Raw genomic sequence first — 18257 nt, 5'->3', positions numbered from 1 at the left:
ATTGGGGAAAGAGCAGGAGGTTTGAATTATACAGATTATTTGTTGTGCAAAGCACAGGAAATTAAAAGCAATTAATTCCTTGTAAATACAAATGGAGCCAGACTTTCTTTTGATTTAAGCTGACTTTTTACCTTCCCCCAATGGCTCATTTCCCTATTTTGCCATGGAATCCCACACTGTTGAGAGTGAAATTCGCAGCTACTACACTGTAACACAATATGAATGACAAATGTTTGGTGAGTGCTGATAAAAGAGAAAAGGCCTCACGGTGCATTCTTTTTGCCAGTTTATTAGGAGTCTTATAAAACACTCTATCTTTTGCAAGAGAGGAACTTAATCACTGCTCAGGTTTGTGATGGTGTAAGCAAAGGAGTCTAAGAGATGAACTGACTTCTAATGTGCCCTGAGAGCCACAGTTCCTCCCCAGATAATCCAGGTGGGAGGAGAGAAGAGAGCAAAAGAGACTCTTTTTCTCTCTTATTCCTTCCACTGTAATGAATATCAATGTATATTCTATTGGAGCTGAAAGAGCTTCTTGAAAGGCTAACAAGATGGAAGGAAAGAGCACAAGTTATAGCTAAAAATATTCCTAATGCTAAATAAAAAATGTCAGTAGAAGAAACGATCAGAAAACTGAGCCAGTTCTCTGCTCCCAGAAAAATGTTAAGTTGATAGAAAAACCCCTGCACTGGTGAAGTCCAGCAGCAAAGAAAAACTATCGAGCGTCCTTCACAATTTAGGGCTTGGAAATGAACACATCACGTTCACTGGGAATCTGCAGCCAAGTGTCGGTGATCTCTGGGCGCTCCAGCCCCTGCTGTCACTGCCACACATGAGCCAACGCCTTGTTCCAAGGGATGCAGTGTTTCCCTTGGGGTGGGCTTTCTCCCATGGCCACCAAGGAAACTCACTCTGCAAAACAAATGAGGCCGCACGTTGTACACAGAAATTCTCCTGAAGAAAAAGCTCCCAGAGAGGCAGAGCAAGGAGAAAGGGGGTTGCCAGTCCAACCGCTTCAGGCCAAGGTTTACCTTGCCTTCCAGATGTGCAAGGGTTTGCTGGGTTTTACTGCGGGCAATGAGACCAAACTCCTACCTCATTGCTTTACTTGGAATCCCTTTATACTTTCACCCAGAGCAAACACTCAGGATTACAGGATAATGCAGGCTGGAGGTCTCCCAGATCACTGAGCTTACTAAAGACCTGTCTGACCAAAGATCTGTCCGGCTTAGTGCTATAACTCTTGCTAGAGTGAACAGCAAATGCTTAGGAGAGAAACTAGAATCACAGAACAGTTTGGGTTCGAAGAGACCTTAAAGATCATCCAGTTCCAACCTTCTGCCATGGGCAGGGACACCTCCCACTGGATCAGGCTGCCCAAGGCCCCATCCAACCTGGCCTTGAACCCCTCCAGGGATGGGGCAGCCACAACTTCTCTGGGCAACCTGGGCCAAGGCCCCCCCACTCCCATGGTGAAGAAATTCCTCATGTCCAGTCTAAATCTGCCGCCTTCCAGTTTATACCCATTTCCCCTCATCCTATCACTCCAAGCCTTTGTAAACAGTCCCTCCCCAGCTTTCTTGGAGCCCCTTCAGGTACTGGAAGGACACTGTAAGATCTCCTCTGAGCCTTCTCTTCTCCAGGCTGAACAACCCTAACTCTTTCAGCCTGTCCTCACAGGGAAGGGCAGGGACATCCCACTGGCTCAGGCTGCCCAAAGCCCTATCCAACCTGGCCTTGAACACCTACAGGGATGGGGCAGCCACAACTTCCCTGGGCAACCTGTTCTAGTGTCTCACCACTCTCATCCTGAAGAAATTCTTCCTTAAGTTTAGTCTAAATCTGCCCCTCTCGAGCTTATACCTGTTCACCCTCGTACTATCACTGCAAGCGTTTATGAATAACCTACCTCCAGCTTTCCCGTAGGCCCCCTTCAGGTACTGGAAGGTCACTATAAGATCTCCTCTGAGCCTTCTCTTCTCCAGGCTGAACAACCCTAACTCTCTCAGCCTCTCTTCTCAGAGAAGGTGCTCCAGCCCTCTGATCATCTTTGTAGCTCTCCTCTGGACCTGTTCCAACAGCTCCATAGCCTTCTTACATTGAGGATTCCTGAACTGGACACAGTATTCCAGATGAGGTCTCACAAGAGAGGGATAGAGGGGCAGAATCCCCTCCCTCGCCCTGCTGGCCACGCTTCTTTTGATGCAGCCCAGGACATGGTTGGCCTTCTGGGCTGTGAGTGCACATTGCCGGCTCATGTTGAGCTTCTCAGCTACCAGCACCCCAACTCCTTCTCTGCAGGGCTGATCTCAATCACATCATCCCCATCATGTACTGAAAGTGGGGTTTGCCCTGACCCTGGTGTAGGACCTTGCACTTGGCCTTGTTGAACCTTGTTCATACAGCCCCACTTCTCCAGCCTGTCCAGATCCCTGTGGATGACATCCTGTCCTTACAGTGCAGCAACGACACCACTGAGCTTGGTGTCATCCGCAAACTTGATAGGGTACACTCAATCTCATTGTCAATATCATTGACAAAGATATTGAACAGCACCAGTCCCAGTACGGATCCCTGAGGGACACCACTCATCACAGATTTCCATCTGGACTTTGAGCCATTGACCACTACTCTTTGAATACGACCATCCAACCAGTTTCTTATCCACCTTTCCGTCCACCCATCAAATCCATGTCTCTCCAATTTAGGGAGAAGGATGTTCTGGGGGACCACGTCAAAGGCTTTACCAAAGTCCAGATAGATCACATCCGTCGATTTACCCATGTCCACTGCCACGGTTACCCCATCATAGAAAGCCACTAAGTTGGTCAGACAGGATTTGCCCCTGGTGAAGTCGTGCTGGCTGACATTAATCACCTCCCTGTCCTCCATGTGCTTTAGTATAGTTTGTAGGAGGATCTGTTCCCTTACCTTCCCAGGCACAGAGGTGAGGCTGACAGGTTGGTAGTTCTCAGGGTCGTCTTTTCTACCCTTTTTAAAAATGGGCACATTACCCTTCTTCCAGTCACCAGGGACTTCTCCTGACTGCCATGACTTTTCAAATATCATGGAGAGTGGCTCAGTAACCACATCTGCCAATTCCCTCAGGACTCTGGAATGCATCTCATCAGGTCCCATGGACTTACATATGCTCAGGTTCCTCAAGTGGTCAAGAACCTGATCCTTCTCTACTGTGGGAGGGGGTCTATTCCTCTGGTCACCATCTTGCTGTCCCATGACCCAGGAGGAGCAAGGAGAGCAGTTATCAGTGAAGACTGAGGCAAAAATGTTAAGTACCTCAGCCTTCTCCTCATCTGTTGATACGCGATCCCCATTTCCAACCATCAGTGGGGGTACATTCTCTTTGACCTTCCTCCTTTGATTGACATACCTGTAAAAGCCCTTGTTGGTAGTCTTTACATCCCGTGCCAAGTTCAGCTCCAGCTGCTAATTGGCCTTCCTGACTTCATCCCTGTAGCGTCTCTATCCATGTCCCAGGTTCCCTGTCCCTGCTTGCTCTGCCTGCGCAGTTCCTTCTTCTTTTTCAGTCTAACCAGCAGGTCTCTACTCACCCATGCCGGTCTCTTCCCCTTCCTGCCTGATTTTCTACATATGGGGACTGAGCACTCTTGCGCTTTATGGAAAGCTCCCTTAAATATTTTCCAGGTCTGTTCCGCTCCCCTGTCTCGGAGGACCATATCCCACGGGGTTCTACAGAGTAATTCCTTGAAGAGCTGGAAGTCTGCTTTCCTGAAATTTAGTGTCCTGACTATACTCCTCACCTGTCCCATGTCCCTCTGGACCTTGAACTCCACCAGTGCACAATCACCGCAGCCCAGGCTGCCTCCGAGCCTAACGTTACTGATGAGTTCACTAGTATTGGTGACCATGAGGTCCAGTATTGCATCATCTTGGGTGGGGGGGTCTCTATCAGCTCGACTAAGAAATTATCCTCAGTGCACTCCAGGAGTCTCCTGGATTGCCTACAGCTGCCGTGCTACTTTTCCAGCATATGTCTGGGTGGTTGAAGTTCCTGAGTAGGATGAGAGTCTGCAAGCACTAAGCCTTCTGTAGCTGGAGGAAGAAGACATCCCAGTGTTTTCACTGGACCTTAATTCTTCCTGTTCAGAGAATTTGTGCTGGCCTCAGACTTTCCCCCCTCTTTGATAAGCATCATCTTGACACGTTGGAACCACAGGTTATCAGATGTGAAGAATGGATGTGTTACACAAGTTGATTTGAGTGTACAGTTAGCACTAAGCAAGAAAGAGAGCAACTGAGCCTAACAAAACACTGCATAGAGTAAACTGAAATGTCAGGAAAAGGAAAGAAAAGAAAAATAACAATTTCCACAGCTGTGGCCTGAGGGGTCTCTGCTCTTTTGGGATCTTCTGTAAAACATTTCTGGTGCCAGTCTATAAAAACCATGAAACAAAGCCTATTGGTTCTATTCCAGATGACTTGTGAAGATGAGAGATTTTTAATCATCTCTGAAAGCTCCTTCGGGGCTCTGTATTTTGTATAAAATATGGTTTATTATAAGGCCGATGGGTTGTTTCAACAGCCTCGCGATCTATGCTCAGCCATAGCTTTGGCATAAGTTTTTGCATGAGTTAGCAGTGTGAGTCTTTGGCCAAATTCCAGGTCCCACGTGGAATTTGTCAGTTTGCAAGTGCAAGGCATGCTTGGTCCCCTTTACCTTCTGTCCTTCGCAAAGTTCCATCCATTTCATCCCAGTCTGAGGAAGCCTCTTAGAACAGCTTGGAACTGAAGCAATCACCAGTCAGATCTATAACAGACCCTGTCCTGTTCAGTAGGTAATGCAGAACAAGTCCTCCGAAAGCATTCCATCCCTGTACTGCACCTGGTTAAACTTATCACGGGGCCCACATAAATCCCAGCTGCTTGGGAATCCTGACCTAACAGACAGGAGAATAGCTCCAGGTCACTGTGGTTATCGTGCACTTCCATGCAGGTTTGCTGGGTGGATAAATCAAGAGAGCAAACAGAATAGAAGAGAAAGTCTTTCCGATACAACTGAAGGGGAGGTCTCTGGCGGCTGACACAGTAACAGGAATGTGTCTGCAGGCCGGGCTGCGGCATTCTACTCCAAAACATTTTTTCTTGTCTTCAAATAGATTTCACTTCAGGGAAATTGATTTTTTTTTTTCTGCAGTGAAAAGTTACTAAAGACATAGCAAGAAACGGCTCACTCCCTTGTGCCTAGGCTGGACTCATGCCTCAGAGTATATCCCTGCTAAATCTAAAGGCCTCAAGAACCCCCCCATCACTGGGTCACTGAATCCATTCAATGAATCAAGTAATACCCACCAAGGCACGTGTGCTGAAGACTTCTTTACTGCCAGAGTGGTGAAGCCCTGGCAGAGGCTGCCCAGGGCAGCGGGGCAGTCTCCATCCCTGCAGAGAGTCAAAAACCACGTGGCCGTGGCCCTCTGGGACGTGGTTTAGCAGGCACGGTAGGGTTGGGCTGATGGCTGGGCTGAGTGAGCTGAGAGGGTTTTTCTAACCTTAACAATTCTATGATTTGATGAAAACCAATACTGGCAAGATCGAAAGAGGAGAGAGTTGGGCAGATAGTTCAGTGGTAAAGAGAGAGAGTTTTACCACTGAGAAAATGGGATAGGTCTCTCTGTTCTCATGCAATTATACATTCCAGCACTGATTGCAGTCAGAAAGAAGAGCTCATGAACACATTTGTTTACTTGGATAGAAGTCTCTCTTGATTAAATGTGCTTAGTCCTTTAACTACTTCTATTTATAAGCTTTCAGTTCATTACTCTAACATGTAATGATTCAAATGCCAAGGGCCAGACCACCACAGGTCAGCACTGGGATGTGAGAGGCGCATTCCCTTCCCAGGACTTCATTGTACATGCAAATGCAGGTCTCATTAAATCCAGCTCATTCCACTACAGCTGGGCTTTGAAATCTGACCACCAAGTTACAACGAGGCAGCCAAAGATTTTCTCTTGGGTGACTTCATTGCAAACACATTTTCTCTTCCTCCTAGATGTGCCGTTTGGATTGCAGACAGAGCCACAAGTCACAACCATTGTGGGGAGCGATGTCTGGCTGACCTGCCGGGCCTCCAGGTACATCTACAGTCACCTGGCCTGGTTTCACCCATCCGCAGAGGTGGCTCACAGTGACTCAGTGGTCAAGAGAACAGACAACTACTCCATCTCTTTGACATTGATCATTACAAACATCACGAAGGAACAAAGCGGTCTCTACAAGTGCAGAGCCCAGAACCAGCACAACAGCACAGACACGCTGGAACAGCACACGCAGCTCCTGGTCAGAGGTAGGTCCTGCTGATGGAAGGTGGCACGGGATGGGCTGTTGTTCTGCTGCAAGAGCAGAAATGCTGGGTGCCTGCTGCTCCCTTGGAAGGGTTGCAAAGCAGAAGGTGCCCAGCATTTCTTAGGGACTGTCCTAGTACAGACTTTGCATTTCTGTATGTGGACTGACACCTCTCCACTCATATCACTCAGCCAGCCACCGCTGGTCTTGTATGAAATATTCACCTTACACATAGGGTGATGTCACCTGCATTTTGTCTTCCTAACTCTATGCTGGGTGTGGGTGTAGTGTTGACTAAGGAGAGAAAGCACCCCCACCACAGAATCACACAAAATCACAGAATCACAAGGTTGGAAAGGACCCATTGGATCATCGAGTCCAACCATTCCTAACACTCCCTAAACCATGTCCCTAAGCACTTCATCCACCCGTTCCTTAAACACCTCCAGGGAAGGCACGTTACTAACAGCACAGTTCTACCATTTGGGGCTGTCACCCCGGCTCGATGATGTTGGTAGTCACTCACAGCTGCCCGGATAGATTTAGACCCAGCAGGTGCAATCACAAATGTCACTGTACAGTGTATAATCCAGTGACGTGTACCAGTTATTCTGGGTAAGTGGGATGCAGTTCATTGCAATAGCAGTTTTTTCTTACTTATGCCCAACCCCAATTCTTTTATTGTCATAAAAACAGTAACACCACAGGTCCTGAGGCCTGGTTGCTTTGGCTGCGTGACTATGGAGGGCAGGACACTTCTAGTAGAAACTCACTGAAAATTAGGGAAGTTTCATCTGCCTCACAGTAAAGACAGTTAGTGATGTGCTCTAAGCCTTCCCAGAAGAAAAAGCACTGCTGCAACGGGTGAATTTCTTAGCAGTCTTCCAACAGCGAACAAAACCCATGGGATGGGGTAGAACTACAGGCTGGAGAAGTGGGTCTGTGTGAACATCATGAGGTTTAACAAGGCCAAGTGCAAGGTCCTACACCAGGGTCAGGGCAAACCTCACTTTCAGAACAGGATGGCGGATGATGTGATGGAGAGCTGCCCTACAGAGAGGGACTTGGGTTGCTGGTAGATGAGAAGCTTGACCTGAGCCGGCAATGGGCGCTCACAGCGTGGCCAGCAGGGCGAGGGAGGGGATTCTGCCCCTCTATCCCTCTCTTGTGAGACCTCACCTGGAGGATTGTGTCCAGTTCTGGAATCCTCAACATAAGAAGGAGATGGAGCTGTTGGAACAGGTTCAGAGGAGGCTACAAAGATGATCAAAGGTCTGGAGCACCTCCCCTACGAGGGCAGGCTGAGAGAGTTGGGCCTGTTCAGTCACAAGAAGAGAAGACTGTGGGCAGACCTTAGGGCGGCTTCCAGTCCTGAAAAGGGCTCCAGGAAAGCTGGGGAGGGACTGTTTACAAAGGCTTGGAGTGATAAGAAGAGGGACAATGGGTATAAACTCGAGAGGGGCAGATTTAGACTAGAGATAAGGAGGAATTTCTTCACCACGAGAGTGCTGAGACACTATAACAGGTTGCCCAGGGAAGTTGTGGCTGCCCCATCCCTGGAGGTGTTCAAGGCCAGGTTGGATGGGCCTTGGGCAGCCTGAGCCAGTGGGAGGTGTCCCTGCCCATGGCAGAGGTTTGGAACTGGATGATCTTTAAGGTCCCTTCCAACCCAAACTATTCTATGGTTCTATGACAAGCAGGAAAGCAGGGTGCAGAGGGACAGGGCCCTTCTGAGGGTGGACTGGACAGTGGTGTTCAGATTAGCTTCTGCACTTACATTAATGGAAAATAAGACACCAAGGGGACAGCTATATACTGCCACAAACACTCAGCACTTGGGTAAATACCAGGCCAGGCAGTGCTGGCTCCATCATTGGTTAAGAGAAAGAGCGCATTCCCCACACCGTCTCCTACCGCGTGCAGCACAGTCTTCCATCCCTTTCCCCTCTACGTGGGCAGAGACACTGGGAGAAGATGCTCGCCCACGCCACAGGTGTGGCAAGCACAGCTCCGATACCGGAGTGGGAGGGGATTTATTTTAGGAAATTGAATGAGCAGCTGCCTCTTCCCGAAGTGTGGAGGAAGGAAAAGAATCTCCCCCTGGTGTTACAGAGTGCTAGCACCTTGGCTCATCCCCATGGCTGGTACCAAGCCACCTGTCAGCATCCTTGGACATGGAGGCACACGGCTTTCAGGCAATTCCCTTTTCTCTCCCCAGGCAGATATTTTTACACATTCAGTCAAATTTCTACCTATACAGACACCTACACGTGATGGCAACGGGGAAAAACACAGCTAAACTAGGAATACATCCATGGGAGAACGGGAAGCTTAATCACATTCTTCTGAGAACTCCTGGGGTCTGTTATTTGTCTGGCACAGGTCAGAGAGGCAATTCTTCAGGAGATCATGCTGTCCAGCCCGCACAAACCAGGTCTTTTACACACACAGCCAGCCAGCCAGCAGCCACTGCCCTGATTGCTGGTTTTATGGACTTCTGATGCTGTGCTTGTCATTTTATTCATTGCTTTGCTGTACATTTTATAGATTTACATAAAATGGAGGTTAACATGCTTTGTAGTAAACAGGTAGCTACACTCAATGGTGGAGAACGCAAAATCCTCAGAAATGTTTCCTCCTTTCTTTTCCTGTATTCACTCAGCATTTGCTCTGCCCACTCACTGTCCTCTGTTTTCTTCAGAGGATGTGGAACTCAAGGAGGTTTGGGCTGAAGCCAAATCTAAGCTTAGCCAGTTTGAAAATAAGCCAAATCAACTCACCCACTCCTCCGATAATATTTTGGGGGATTTTTGCTACCACTCATCAACTGAATCTTTGCTGCTTCCAGCCTGGTGTGGCCACGCAAGCGGTCAAAGGGGAGAAGAGGGCAGAGCTGCGAGAGGTGCCTTCTGAAATCATAGACTCATGGAATGGTTTAGGTCAGAATGGACCTCAAAGCCATCCAGTCCCAATTCCCCTGCCATGGGCAGGGACACCTCCCACTGGATCAGGGTGATCAAAGCCCCATCCAACCTGGCCTTGAACACCTCCAGGGATGGGGCAGCCACCACTGCTCTGGGCAACCTGGGCCAGGGCCTCCCCACCCTCACAGCAAAACATGTCTTCCTGAGATTTCATCTAAACCTTACTGTTTCCCTTCTTCCTTTGTGACTGCAGCAAAGGCAGCACCGTATGTGATACAAAACCTCACAGATCTGGAGGTTAACATCAGTGGCAAGATCATTCTGGAGTGCAAAGTCAGTGGAACACCAGAACCCCAGATAACATGGAGGAAGAACAGCTATCCCATTTTGGCAGCATCAGGTGAGTACTTGCTTCCCAAGTGCACTGCAGTACGGTATGGAACACTGGAGAATGGACTAGCAGGTCTACCACAAACACAGGTCCTACCACCCCACAGCTCCTGTGAGCATGGCTGAGCTTGGTCCAGGTGCATCCACCACCTCAGAAACCACACAGACCAACCCACATATGTCACAGAATCGTAGAATCATAGAATCACCAGGTTAGAAAAGACTTCTTGGATCATTGACCCCAACCATTCCCATCTGCCACTAAACCATGTCCCTGAGCACCTCATCTACTCATCTTTTAAATACCTCCAGGGATGGTGACTCCAGCCCTCCGCGGACAGCCTCTGCCACTGCTTGATGACCCTTTCTATGATATTTTTTTTCCTGATGTCCAGCCTGAACCTCCCCTGGCACAGCTTCAGGCCATTCCCCCTTGTCCTGTCCCCTGTCACTTGGGAGAAGAGCCCAGCTCCCTCCTCTCCACAACCTCCTTTCAGGTAGTTGTAGAGAGCAATAAGGTCTCCCCTCAGCCTCCTCTTCTCCAGGCCAAACAACCCCAGCTCTCTCAGTCGCTCCTCGTAAGACTTGTTCTCCAGCCCCCTCACCAGCTTCATTGCTCTTCTCTGGACACACTCCAGAGCCTCAACATCCTTCTTGTGGTGAGGGGCTCGGAACTGAACACAGGATTTGAGGTGTAGTCTATTGCTACATGTCAGACTGTTGCCACAGTCTCCAGCTTGGACTCTGAGGTCAAAGCTGCCAACCAGCTGCCGCTCAAGGCCTGCTCGTGCAAGCTGCCTTCCACGCGTGGCTGTGTCCTTGCTCGCAACCAGACATCAACACAGCATCAGTAAACCAGGGAGCACAGCACGCTGCCGCTCACTCTCTTTGTGCAAGACATCAGCCTGTGTGCCAAACTGAGACAGGGAGTGTGTCTGCCTGTCAGGTGGGGCTGAAAGAGCAGTCTGAGCTGCCAGGAATCCCCGGGACCTGATCTGAACACATCGCAGCACAGTGCGGGTGGTCATCGAGCAGCCAAGCCCCGGCCATGGCGTGACGCACGTCCTTTCCTCATCAGCATGGAAAAGAGAAAGTGCTTTCAGTTCAGCAGAGCAGCACAGGCACAGTTCCGCCACGGGCAGCGGCAAGGGCTCCTCCACCTGAGTCTGGAATACACGCTCAGCTCTGTCCTGAGATCTCCTACAGTCACAGAGAGTCCCGTGTCAATAGCTGGTCCTGTGACATAAATTCTGTATCACGGAGTAGGTAGGAAATCCAGGATCATCCATAATTCAGATCAGACTGTTCTAAGAGAAGCTCTTCATAGCTACTGAAACTTCATAAATAATTCTAGAGGGACAAGGATGTAACTCATACAACCAATGGAAACATAAGTAAAATATTCAGAAGAAACACCTCAGGGTAAATATTTCAGAGCAGTGCACGGCAAGTCCTGTGCTCTGCTCTTGTTAGCAACAACAGGATTCACAGGCAGAACACGAAAACTCAAAATGTCCTTTCCTTTTGGATCCAAAGCCTCACTTGTTTCCCTATTTCTGCTTCAAACACTTCCTCGGTGATACAGGTGAGCTCTCAGGCTTGTGCTAAAAATCAGAAAAAATTACATGTGGAAAATTAATCAGGAAAATTAAGTGTTGAGAAGCCTCACATAGGTCATATCCAGGCAACCTCCCTCTTCCCATTCCACCTCCAGAGCCCAGCTGCCTGGGAACCCAGGAATGCTCCACGCAATGATTTTTCCAGGGATGTGCATAACCTGATTTCCATGTCCCACATGTCAGAACCCCATCGCTTCCCACAGCTTCCAAGACATGGACTTTCAGTTCTCTGTCTCCTAAAAGCATTTGTAGGCAAGTAGGTTGTTGTGATAATATTAACTGAAACCCCTTACAACAGGCATTTCCATGGAAAATAATACCCTGGTGATTGAGCGAGTGAAAAAGGACGATGAGGGGCTGTATGAATGCAGGGCATCCAACGACATGGGCCAAGACAGCACGTCAGCCTTCATCAAAATACAAGGTGAGTTCCAGGCTGAGGCGAAACTTGTGTTGGGCTGATGGGAATTATTGTTCAGTCACGGACCGTAGCTACATTTAACATTTGGTTTTACGTTTAACCCACAGGTTCCGAGGAGAAATCCAACATTGAAGTTATCATCTTGGTCTGCACTGGTCTGGCTGCCACTCTCTTCTGGCTCCTTCTGACTCTGTTCATTCGGAAACTGAGAAAAGTAAGAGAGTTTCCATACAGCACAAAGGCCTAAGTTTATGCTGGCTCTGAGCAACCTGATCCAGTGGGAGGTGTCCTGCCCTTGGCAGGGGGGGTTAGAGCTGGATAGGTTTTAAGGTCCCTTCTGACACATACCGTTCAGTGATTCTCTGATTCTAAAACAGTGATTCCTTTAACAAATACACATAGCAGACAGTGACAGATTTGGTGTCCCCCGAGTGTTTACCAACACTTATCAGTGCCTCTCACCCCCCCACCCCGTGAGCGGCAGGCACACAAAAATGTTAACTTCTCAGATATAAGAAGAGAGGCAGGAAGCTGCAGTGTTGCATCCACAGTTCAGAACAAATGTCAGCACTGAGCCTGGAGTTCAGGGAGACTCCTCGACAGCACTCTGTCTTACAAAGCACAGCTCCCCCTCATTACAACTGCAGAGTAAACACTGGGAATAATTTCTCCACGCCCTGTTTTTAGCCCGATGCCACAGACATTAAAACAGGATACCTGTCCATTATAATGGATCCAGAGGAGATGCCTCTTGATGAGCAGTGTGACCGCCTGCCCTACGACAGCAGCAAATGGGAGTTCCCCAGGGACAGACTGCGGCTCGGTGAGTACTTCGGGTTATTGTTGGGATGAGCGGGGATTGCTAACGCCCTTCGGTTTCCATGGATCTGCTGCATAACCCAAGAAGAAGTCTAGTGCTTAGCGCCAGTGTGCTGCCACCCTCGGGGAGATTGGCAGGGAGTCACAGAATATTTAGAGTCAGCCTTAGGGAGTGCGAATCAAAGGACTGGGCTAGAAAAGCAAAGGTGATGTCCTCTCAAAACAGACACCACCTTTTTTCTTTCTTGGAGAAGTGAAAACAAACTGGTGACAGGGGAGAAAGGCACCTGCAAGCCCTGTCCCTGCCAGAAGTGCGGGCTCACACCTAGAGAGAAAAAGGGAATGAGAAAGGAATCAGAAAGGTGACAGCCTTCCACTGAATTTTCTTTTGAAGAAATCAATCCGTTCCTCAAATAATCAATTCCTTACTAATCATTAGAACCTGGCGCTGAGCTGTAAAGAGCTCTCACGAAAACATTAACCAAATTTCGTTCAACAGCTTGGCTCCCTGGTTGACAGAGCAAGAAAATGTAAAATGCAGGGTGTATTTGTACAGCGAAACAGTAACATCTGCATGCAATGATGAGGGCAGGAAATGCACAAGTATTTGTCTGTGCTCTAGGTGCATTATCCAGAAGACATGGAAGAAGGAGGAAGACAGAAAAAGCCAACCAAAAATGAGATGGTGGTGGGACATGGGGTCAAACCAGCAGAACCCACAAGCCAGACTGTGATGCCCAGTGTGCTCTGCCATGTTGTGGCTCATAGCCCTCAGAGCACACGAGATGATATAGGCAAGGGAATTCAAATGAAAGGGAAAATAAAGAAAAATTATAATCTTAAATTCCGTTTATCATAGCTTTTATGCCAAATAAATGCCAATAATTGAAGAGTTAAAAGCTTCTGACTGTCTGAGAGCCTTCGCTGGCTATCTCCACGACTGTGATTCATGAGATATCAGGGTGACACAATTCTATGTTTAACCCAACTTCTCACTTTCCCAGCCCATCAGGACAACTATATGTAATAGTTTTACCCTTAAGCCATATATATTTATTCAGTCTTGCCTTCAGCTGAATGCAGGTTTATTTATTCCACTCTGTTCTGTCACACACTGTATTGCATTAAGGTCATATGGATATAAATCACACCACTTATATCCATATACTGCAAAGATGCGATACAGGCTTCTGCGGACTCTCGGTCTGTGCTGTGCCTGGGCACTGGAGTCTCGTGTTCCTCGCATAGCTGAGAATGCATGTTCCCCTCTCTCCTGATGCAGACTGTCGTAAGTCCCCTTTGGCTCATTCTTGACTCTTGCTTCTCTAGGTAAAACACTGGGTCATGGTGCTTTTGGGAAGGTGGTGGAGGCGTCTGCTTTTGGCATTGATAAATCTTCAACCTGCAAAACAGTTGCTGTAAAAATGCTTAAAGGTACATATCCCTCTGAGACTCTCACAACGCTCCTCCGGGAACCTGGCGGCAAGGAGGTTTCCAGTTCTCAGCTCCAAACCAGTCCTGAGTTCATTGTGTTCAGGAGGGAGTGGGGTTGTCATATGGGAGCAATTAGTTGTTCTACCGTGGATGTTAATGTGTAGGAAATGACAAGCAGGCTCCACGCTGCGTTGCTGATTAAGTCTCATATTCCTAGAGGAGGAAAACAGCAGCTTCCAGGTCTGTGGGGTTACGAGAGAAACAGACTACAGAATGTAATGACATTAGATAGTTTGAAATTGGATCTAAGCCTTTGATCACAGCCCTTCTAGACGCAGAACAGTTCAAGGTGTTGGGAAAAAAAGCAGTGCCAAGGGAGTGAATTAGAGACAACTTGTTTGCAACTACTGAAATTATGGAAAGCTCTTACCATCCCATGGTGGCAAATGGGGAACTTGTAGCCTATTTTTCCACATTATATTTGCACCCAAAGCCTCTGCAGACAGCGTATGGATAAATGCAGCAGCCAGCACATTGACCTCTCGGGCTGGAGGTGACTGCCTGTTCACTTAGGGCTTTTCAGAGGTGCAATCCACACTCACTGATAAAAGCTGTCACAGCCCACACTGCTCTGCATTGCTGCTGCATGACAGTAGTAACCCCGGCAATGCCACGGTTCAGGCATTACTCTCATGGTGTTTGGCTTGTGTTGTTGGCTGCCTCTCCTGATGCTTTGCTCCTTCCCACCTCTCTGAAATTTCATAACCATCTGTTTATCACCTGGCCGGATCCCCTCCCAATCTGCTCTCCCTTCTCTGCATTAGTCAGTGGATCTCCAGAGCATCTTCTCTCCTGCTGTTGTTTCTTCTGTTCCATGCCCATCTCCAGATCCCCGAAGTATTCTAGAAGCCCCTGATTCAAACACATGCCTTTCTCCACCCAAAACTTACCGCCCTGGATAGCTCTGGGGTTTCACTCACTTCCATGCTGTGCTTCCCAGCTGATCCTCATGTCAGCTCCACCCTGCCTACACATATCCAGCAAACTATTTGAGTTTCTCCATCATTTTGCCCCTTCCTCCCCAGAGGGGGCAGCAGCCTCCTGCTCTAACCTGTCCCTCCTCAACTAACCTGCCCATAATTTGTTTTCTGAATAAAGCAGATTCACCAATGTGAACCAATCATTCAGGAAAAAAAATAAGGCTCTGGAGATGTCTGCATTCCTGTAATTCCAGCATTATTTGTTGTTCCCATGAAGTAGGCTGGGATCAGTACTGGGTTGAAGGCTATGATGTAATGATGATGATAAAGATGATCCGAAACACTTTAGAGGCTGTTCTGTTTAGATTTTGCCATGCATGTATTCCAGTTCACGCCAAGGTAAATCACAAGTAACACCACCCAGGCACAAGTCCAACACCGTTAATTGAAGAAATCTTGGGCTTGGAACAGCTCCTTCTTTATAACACAATTTGGTGAAAGATTTGTTTATGGTGAACTCTACAAACAGAGAGAGAGGCTACATAACTCACACCAAATGATCCCTACCTGTTCCATCACATCTAAGTCTTACACAGTGCAAAGGCAAAACCAGAGGGAACAGGACACAGACTGGGAAAGAGGGTAGAGGAAACAAATCAGCATTTGAGCAACGTTCTGGGCTGAGAGGGCCTGCTGTAGCTGAGGCAGCAGAAGGGAATGGAACTCCATGAGAACCGGCCAGCCAGTGCTTCCTCGAGTGTCAAGTTCATGGTTCACACACAGGCACAACCCCATCAGCTTTGCTGGAAAATGTATTTCTTGGGTCAATGAGGTCTCACAGGGCTGAGATTCATTAACGCTGTACATTCTCCACTACACTTTGGAAGCCAACTTACAGATGTGCTGGATTCCTCCATCACCTGCAGTGGAGAGCCACTCAGTACTGTGGAAAAATAGATCCTGAGGTATTGTAGAAAAGTACTGCACATAACCATTACAGATGGAGGAACACATTCTCCTATGCGATGTTGTCGCTTGGAGCAATTGTTCCTTTGCAGAGCTTGCAACATGCAGTCCTTCCAAAGGCTCTGGTGTCTGGTTTGGGGGGAGGGTTCTTCTACGGGACAGCGGCTCTCCATAACCCATGCTAGAGAAAGGGTCACCCTAAAGATAAAGTGTTATCCCACTTCATAAAGGTCAATAGACAATGAAACGGATGAATTATTATCTGTTTGAGAGCCTGAAAAGCAAAGTAACCTGGGTGGCTTTTGTTTCCAAGTATAAACAGGATCTTGCTGTGTCCTGTTAAAAATATCCTGTTGTGTAAAGATGACCTTTTTTCCTGTTTATCTTAAGCAGAATGTGCAACTACTAATGAATGCAAGGCTTTAATGTCTGAGCTGAAGATCCTCATCCATATAGGACATCACCTCAATGTTGTCAACCTGCTGGGAGCCTGCACCAAAGCTGGAGGTGAGAAGTGCTCATTAAATAAGGAGCAAAGAAGAAACATTTCTCAGGTACAGTGGTGCCTGTATGTATCTGTGGTGGAGTCCAAGCCTCGGGCACATGAAGTTAATGCAAGCGCAAAGATTTCTACCTCTCTGCACACAGGACAGCTTCTGCTACTGCAGAACATGGCCACGTCTCATCAGTGGTTTCTGGGTGTCTTCTCCCAGCCAGTAGTGTCACTTTTCTTCTTCCTTGTCCCTTGTGAGCTTGTTTACAGCAGGGATTATAGACTGAAAGGAGGTAATTAGGTGCCCAGTTCCTCCACATGGCCACTACCAATTCTTTCAAATGTTCTGCTCCCTCTTATTCCCCGCCTTATCAGGCGGATGCACCAGGCTGAGCACTTTGCTCCTTGAGGCCTCTTCCTTTCCCAAGCACTCCACTCTTGCTGGGCAAAAGCAGGCAATTTTGTAGAGTGTACAGGAAGCTTGGGGCAGTCCAAGGCTGAATGGAGCAACAGAATGAGCTTCCAAGGGGCTGAGCTGGCACAACTGCCTGTACATCATACAAAGAATCTATTGCCAAGCGTGGACTTACACAGAGGACTCCATAAATCTTAGAGCCTGTCACTAAAACGCCACACAAAGCACCCTTGTCTGTCACTGTACTGTGTTTTAACTTTACAGTAATGACTCTCAGAGACGCCTCTTACAATGAACCTTCAAAACAATCCCCACAGGACAGATTTAGGAGAGCTGAGGACAAAGAAACCAGAGTGAAAGAAATGAAGGGGGTAAAACAAGAGAGATGATGCACACTTCTGCGATGCCAAAGCTATCATTATCCCAAAGAATGTGCAGTGTTCAGGCACCAGGGCAAAAAAGAAAACTTTGGTTAGTTAGATGTGGTAGAATGCCAGGAAATGAATATTCCCTCCAAGATACTCCCAGTTCCTCCAGGAGCAGTTGGCCACCAGCAGTCAGACACTGCTGTAATCTGGGAGCCATCAACAGGGAACTGGCCGGAATTGTGGCAGCAGCGCAGAGCCCAAAAGCTTGACTGGGAGGGTGGCCAGCTGAGCTGGACGGGGTTTAGACTCAGATGTGTAAGCAAGGAGCTTTTGCCTGGGACTGTGAGTAGAGGGGAAGCAGCAGCATTAGTGCTGGTGACTGTCCTCTCCTGTCGAGTCTGTGAGGCAGCTTAGCACAAACGGGTGCCTAAAACATGCAGCATTACTGAGAGCTCCACAGATTTGGACCAAAGCACCAATGGAGCCACAGAACTCTAGCTGCATAGTGAGAGACACCTCAGTAACTGATCAAACACTAGCATGACCCAATCTCTGAGGAACTTCTCCTGTGAGAACCTCTGTTTCCTGATCTCCAGACTGCTCCATCTCGATTGCCCTCCTAAGTGAGGAGGTAACCCTCGCTTTCCCACTAGGTGCCTGGGAAAGTCAGCAGTGACTCTGAGGAGCGGTGGTGGGAGCAGCATCGCACAGCGTGGCTTTGTGGGAACTAAGGGTGCCCGGGGCAGGCGTGGGAGCGTTCACCTCTGAGCAGGGCAACTGCAGACTAAGGGGAAACAGCCCGGAGCTCTCCAGACAGACACTGAGATGAGCATTCCTATTAAAATGCCAGTGCAGAACATACTGCTTTCCCCCTCCTTATTCGATTTTATGTAACCAGGTAACAGCATTCCTAAGGGAGACTGAAGTATGCACATCATCTTCGTTTAGCAAGAGAACAAACAAGCAATGTTAACACCTCAAGTCTCTGATCTGAAATAGATAGAGCCAACACATAGCATCTGCTTTACAATGAGGAAATAGAATATGGAGAGGTGGTGTTGAGGAAGCATTTCAAACACGTAAATAAATCACTAACTCAAACTT

The 18257-nt window shown here is 48.1% G+C and overlaps 1 protein-coding gene across 2 annotated transcripts in view; it reads left to right on the top strand.

Moving 5' to 3' along the window:
• LOC104063997 (vascular endothelial growth factor receptor kdr-like) overlaps positions 1-18257 on the top strand; it is a 155156-nt gene that overhangs the window by 103114 nt on the left and 33785 nt on the right. The window contains exons 13-19 of one of the 2 annotated variants that reach the window (XM_009566283.2): positions 6032-6325; positions 9502-9648; positions 11556-11681; positions 11786-11892; positions 12366-12501; positions 13827-13931; positions 16271-16384. In XM_009566283.2, coding sequence (XP_009564578.2) covers positions 6032-6325; positions 9502-9648; positions 11556-11681; positions 11786-11892; positions 12366-12501; positions 13827-13931; positions 16271-16384 — 1029 coding nt within the window. Of the gene's footprint in view, positions 1-6031; positions 6326-9501; positions 9649-11555; positions 11682-11785; positions 11893-12365; positions 12502-13826; positions 13932-16267; positions 16385-18257 lie in introns of both variants that reach the window. The other variant, XM_054075189.1, reaches the window with a different exon arrangement.

This window comes from Cuculus canorus, chromosome 10, assembly GCF_017976375.1.
Source record: "Cuculus canorus isolate bCucCan1 chromosome 10, bCucCan1.pri, whole genome shotgun sequence".
Taxonomy (NCBI): domain Eukaryota; kingdom Metazoa; phylum Chordata; class Aves; order Cuculiformes; family Cuculidae; genus Cuculus; species Cuculus canorus.
This window is presented reverse-complemented; position numbering and strand designations above follow the sequence as displayed.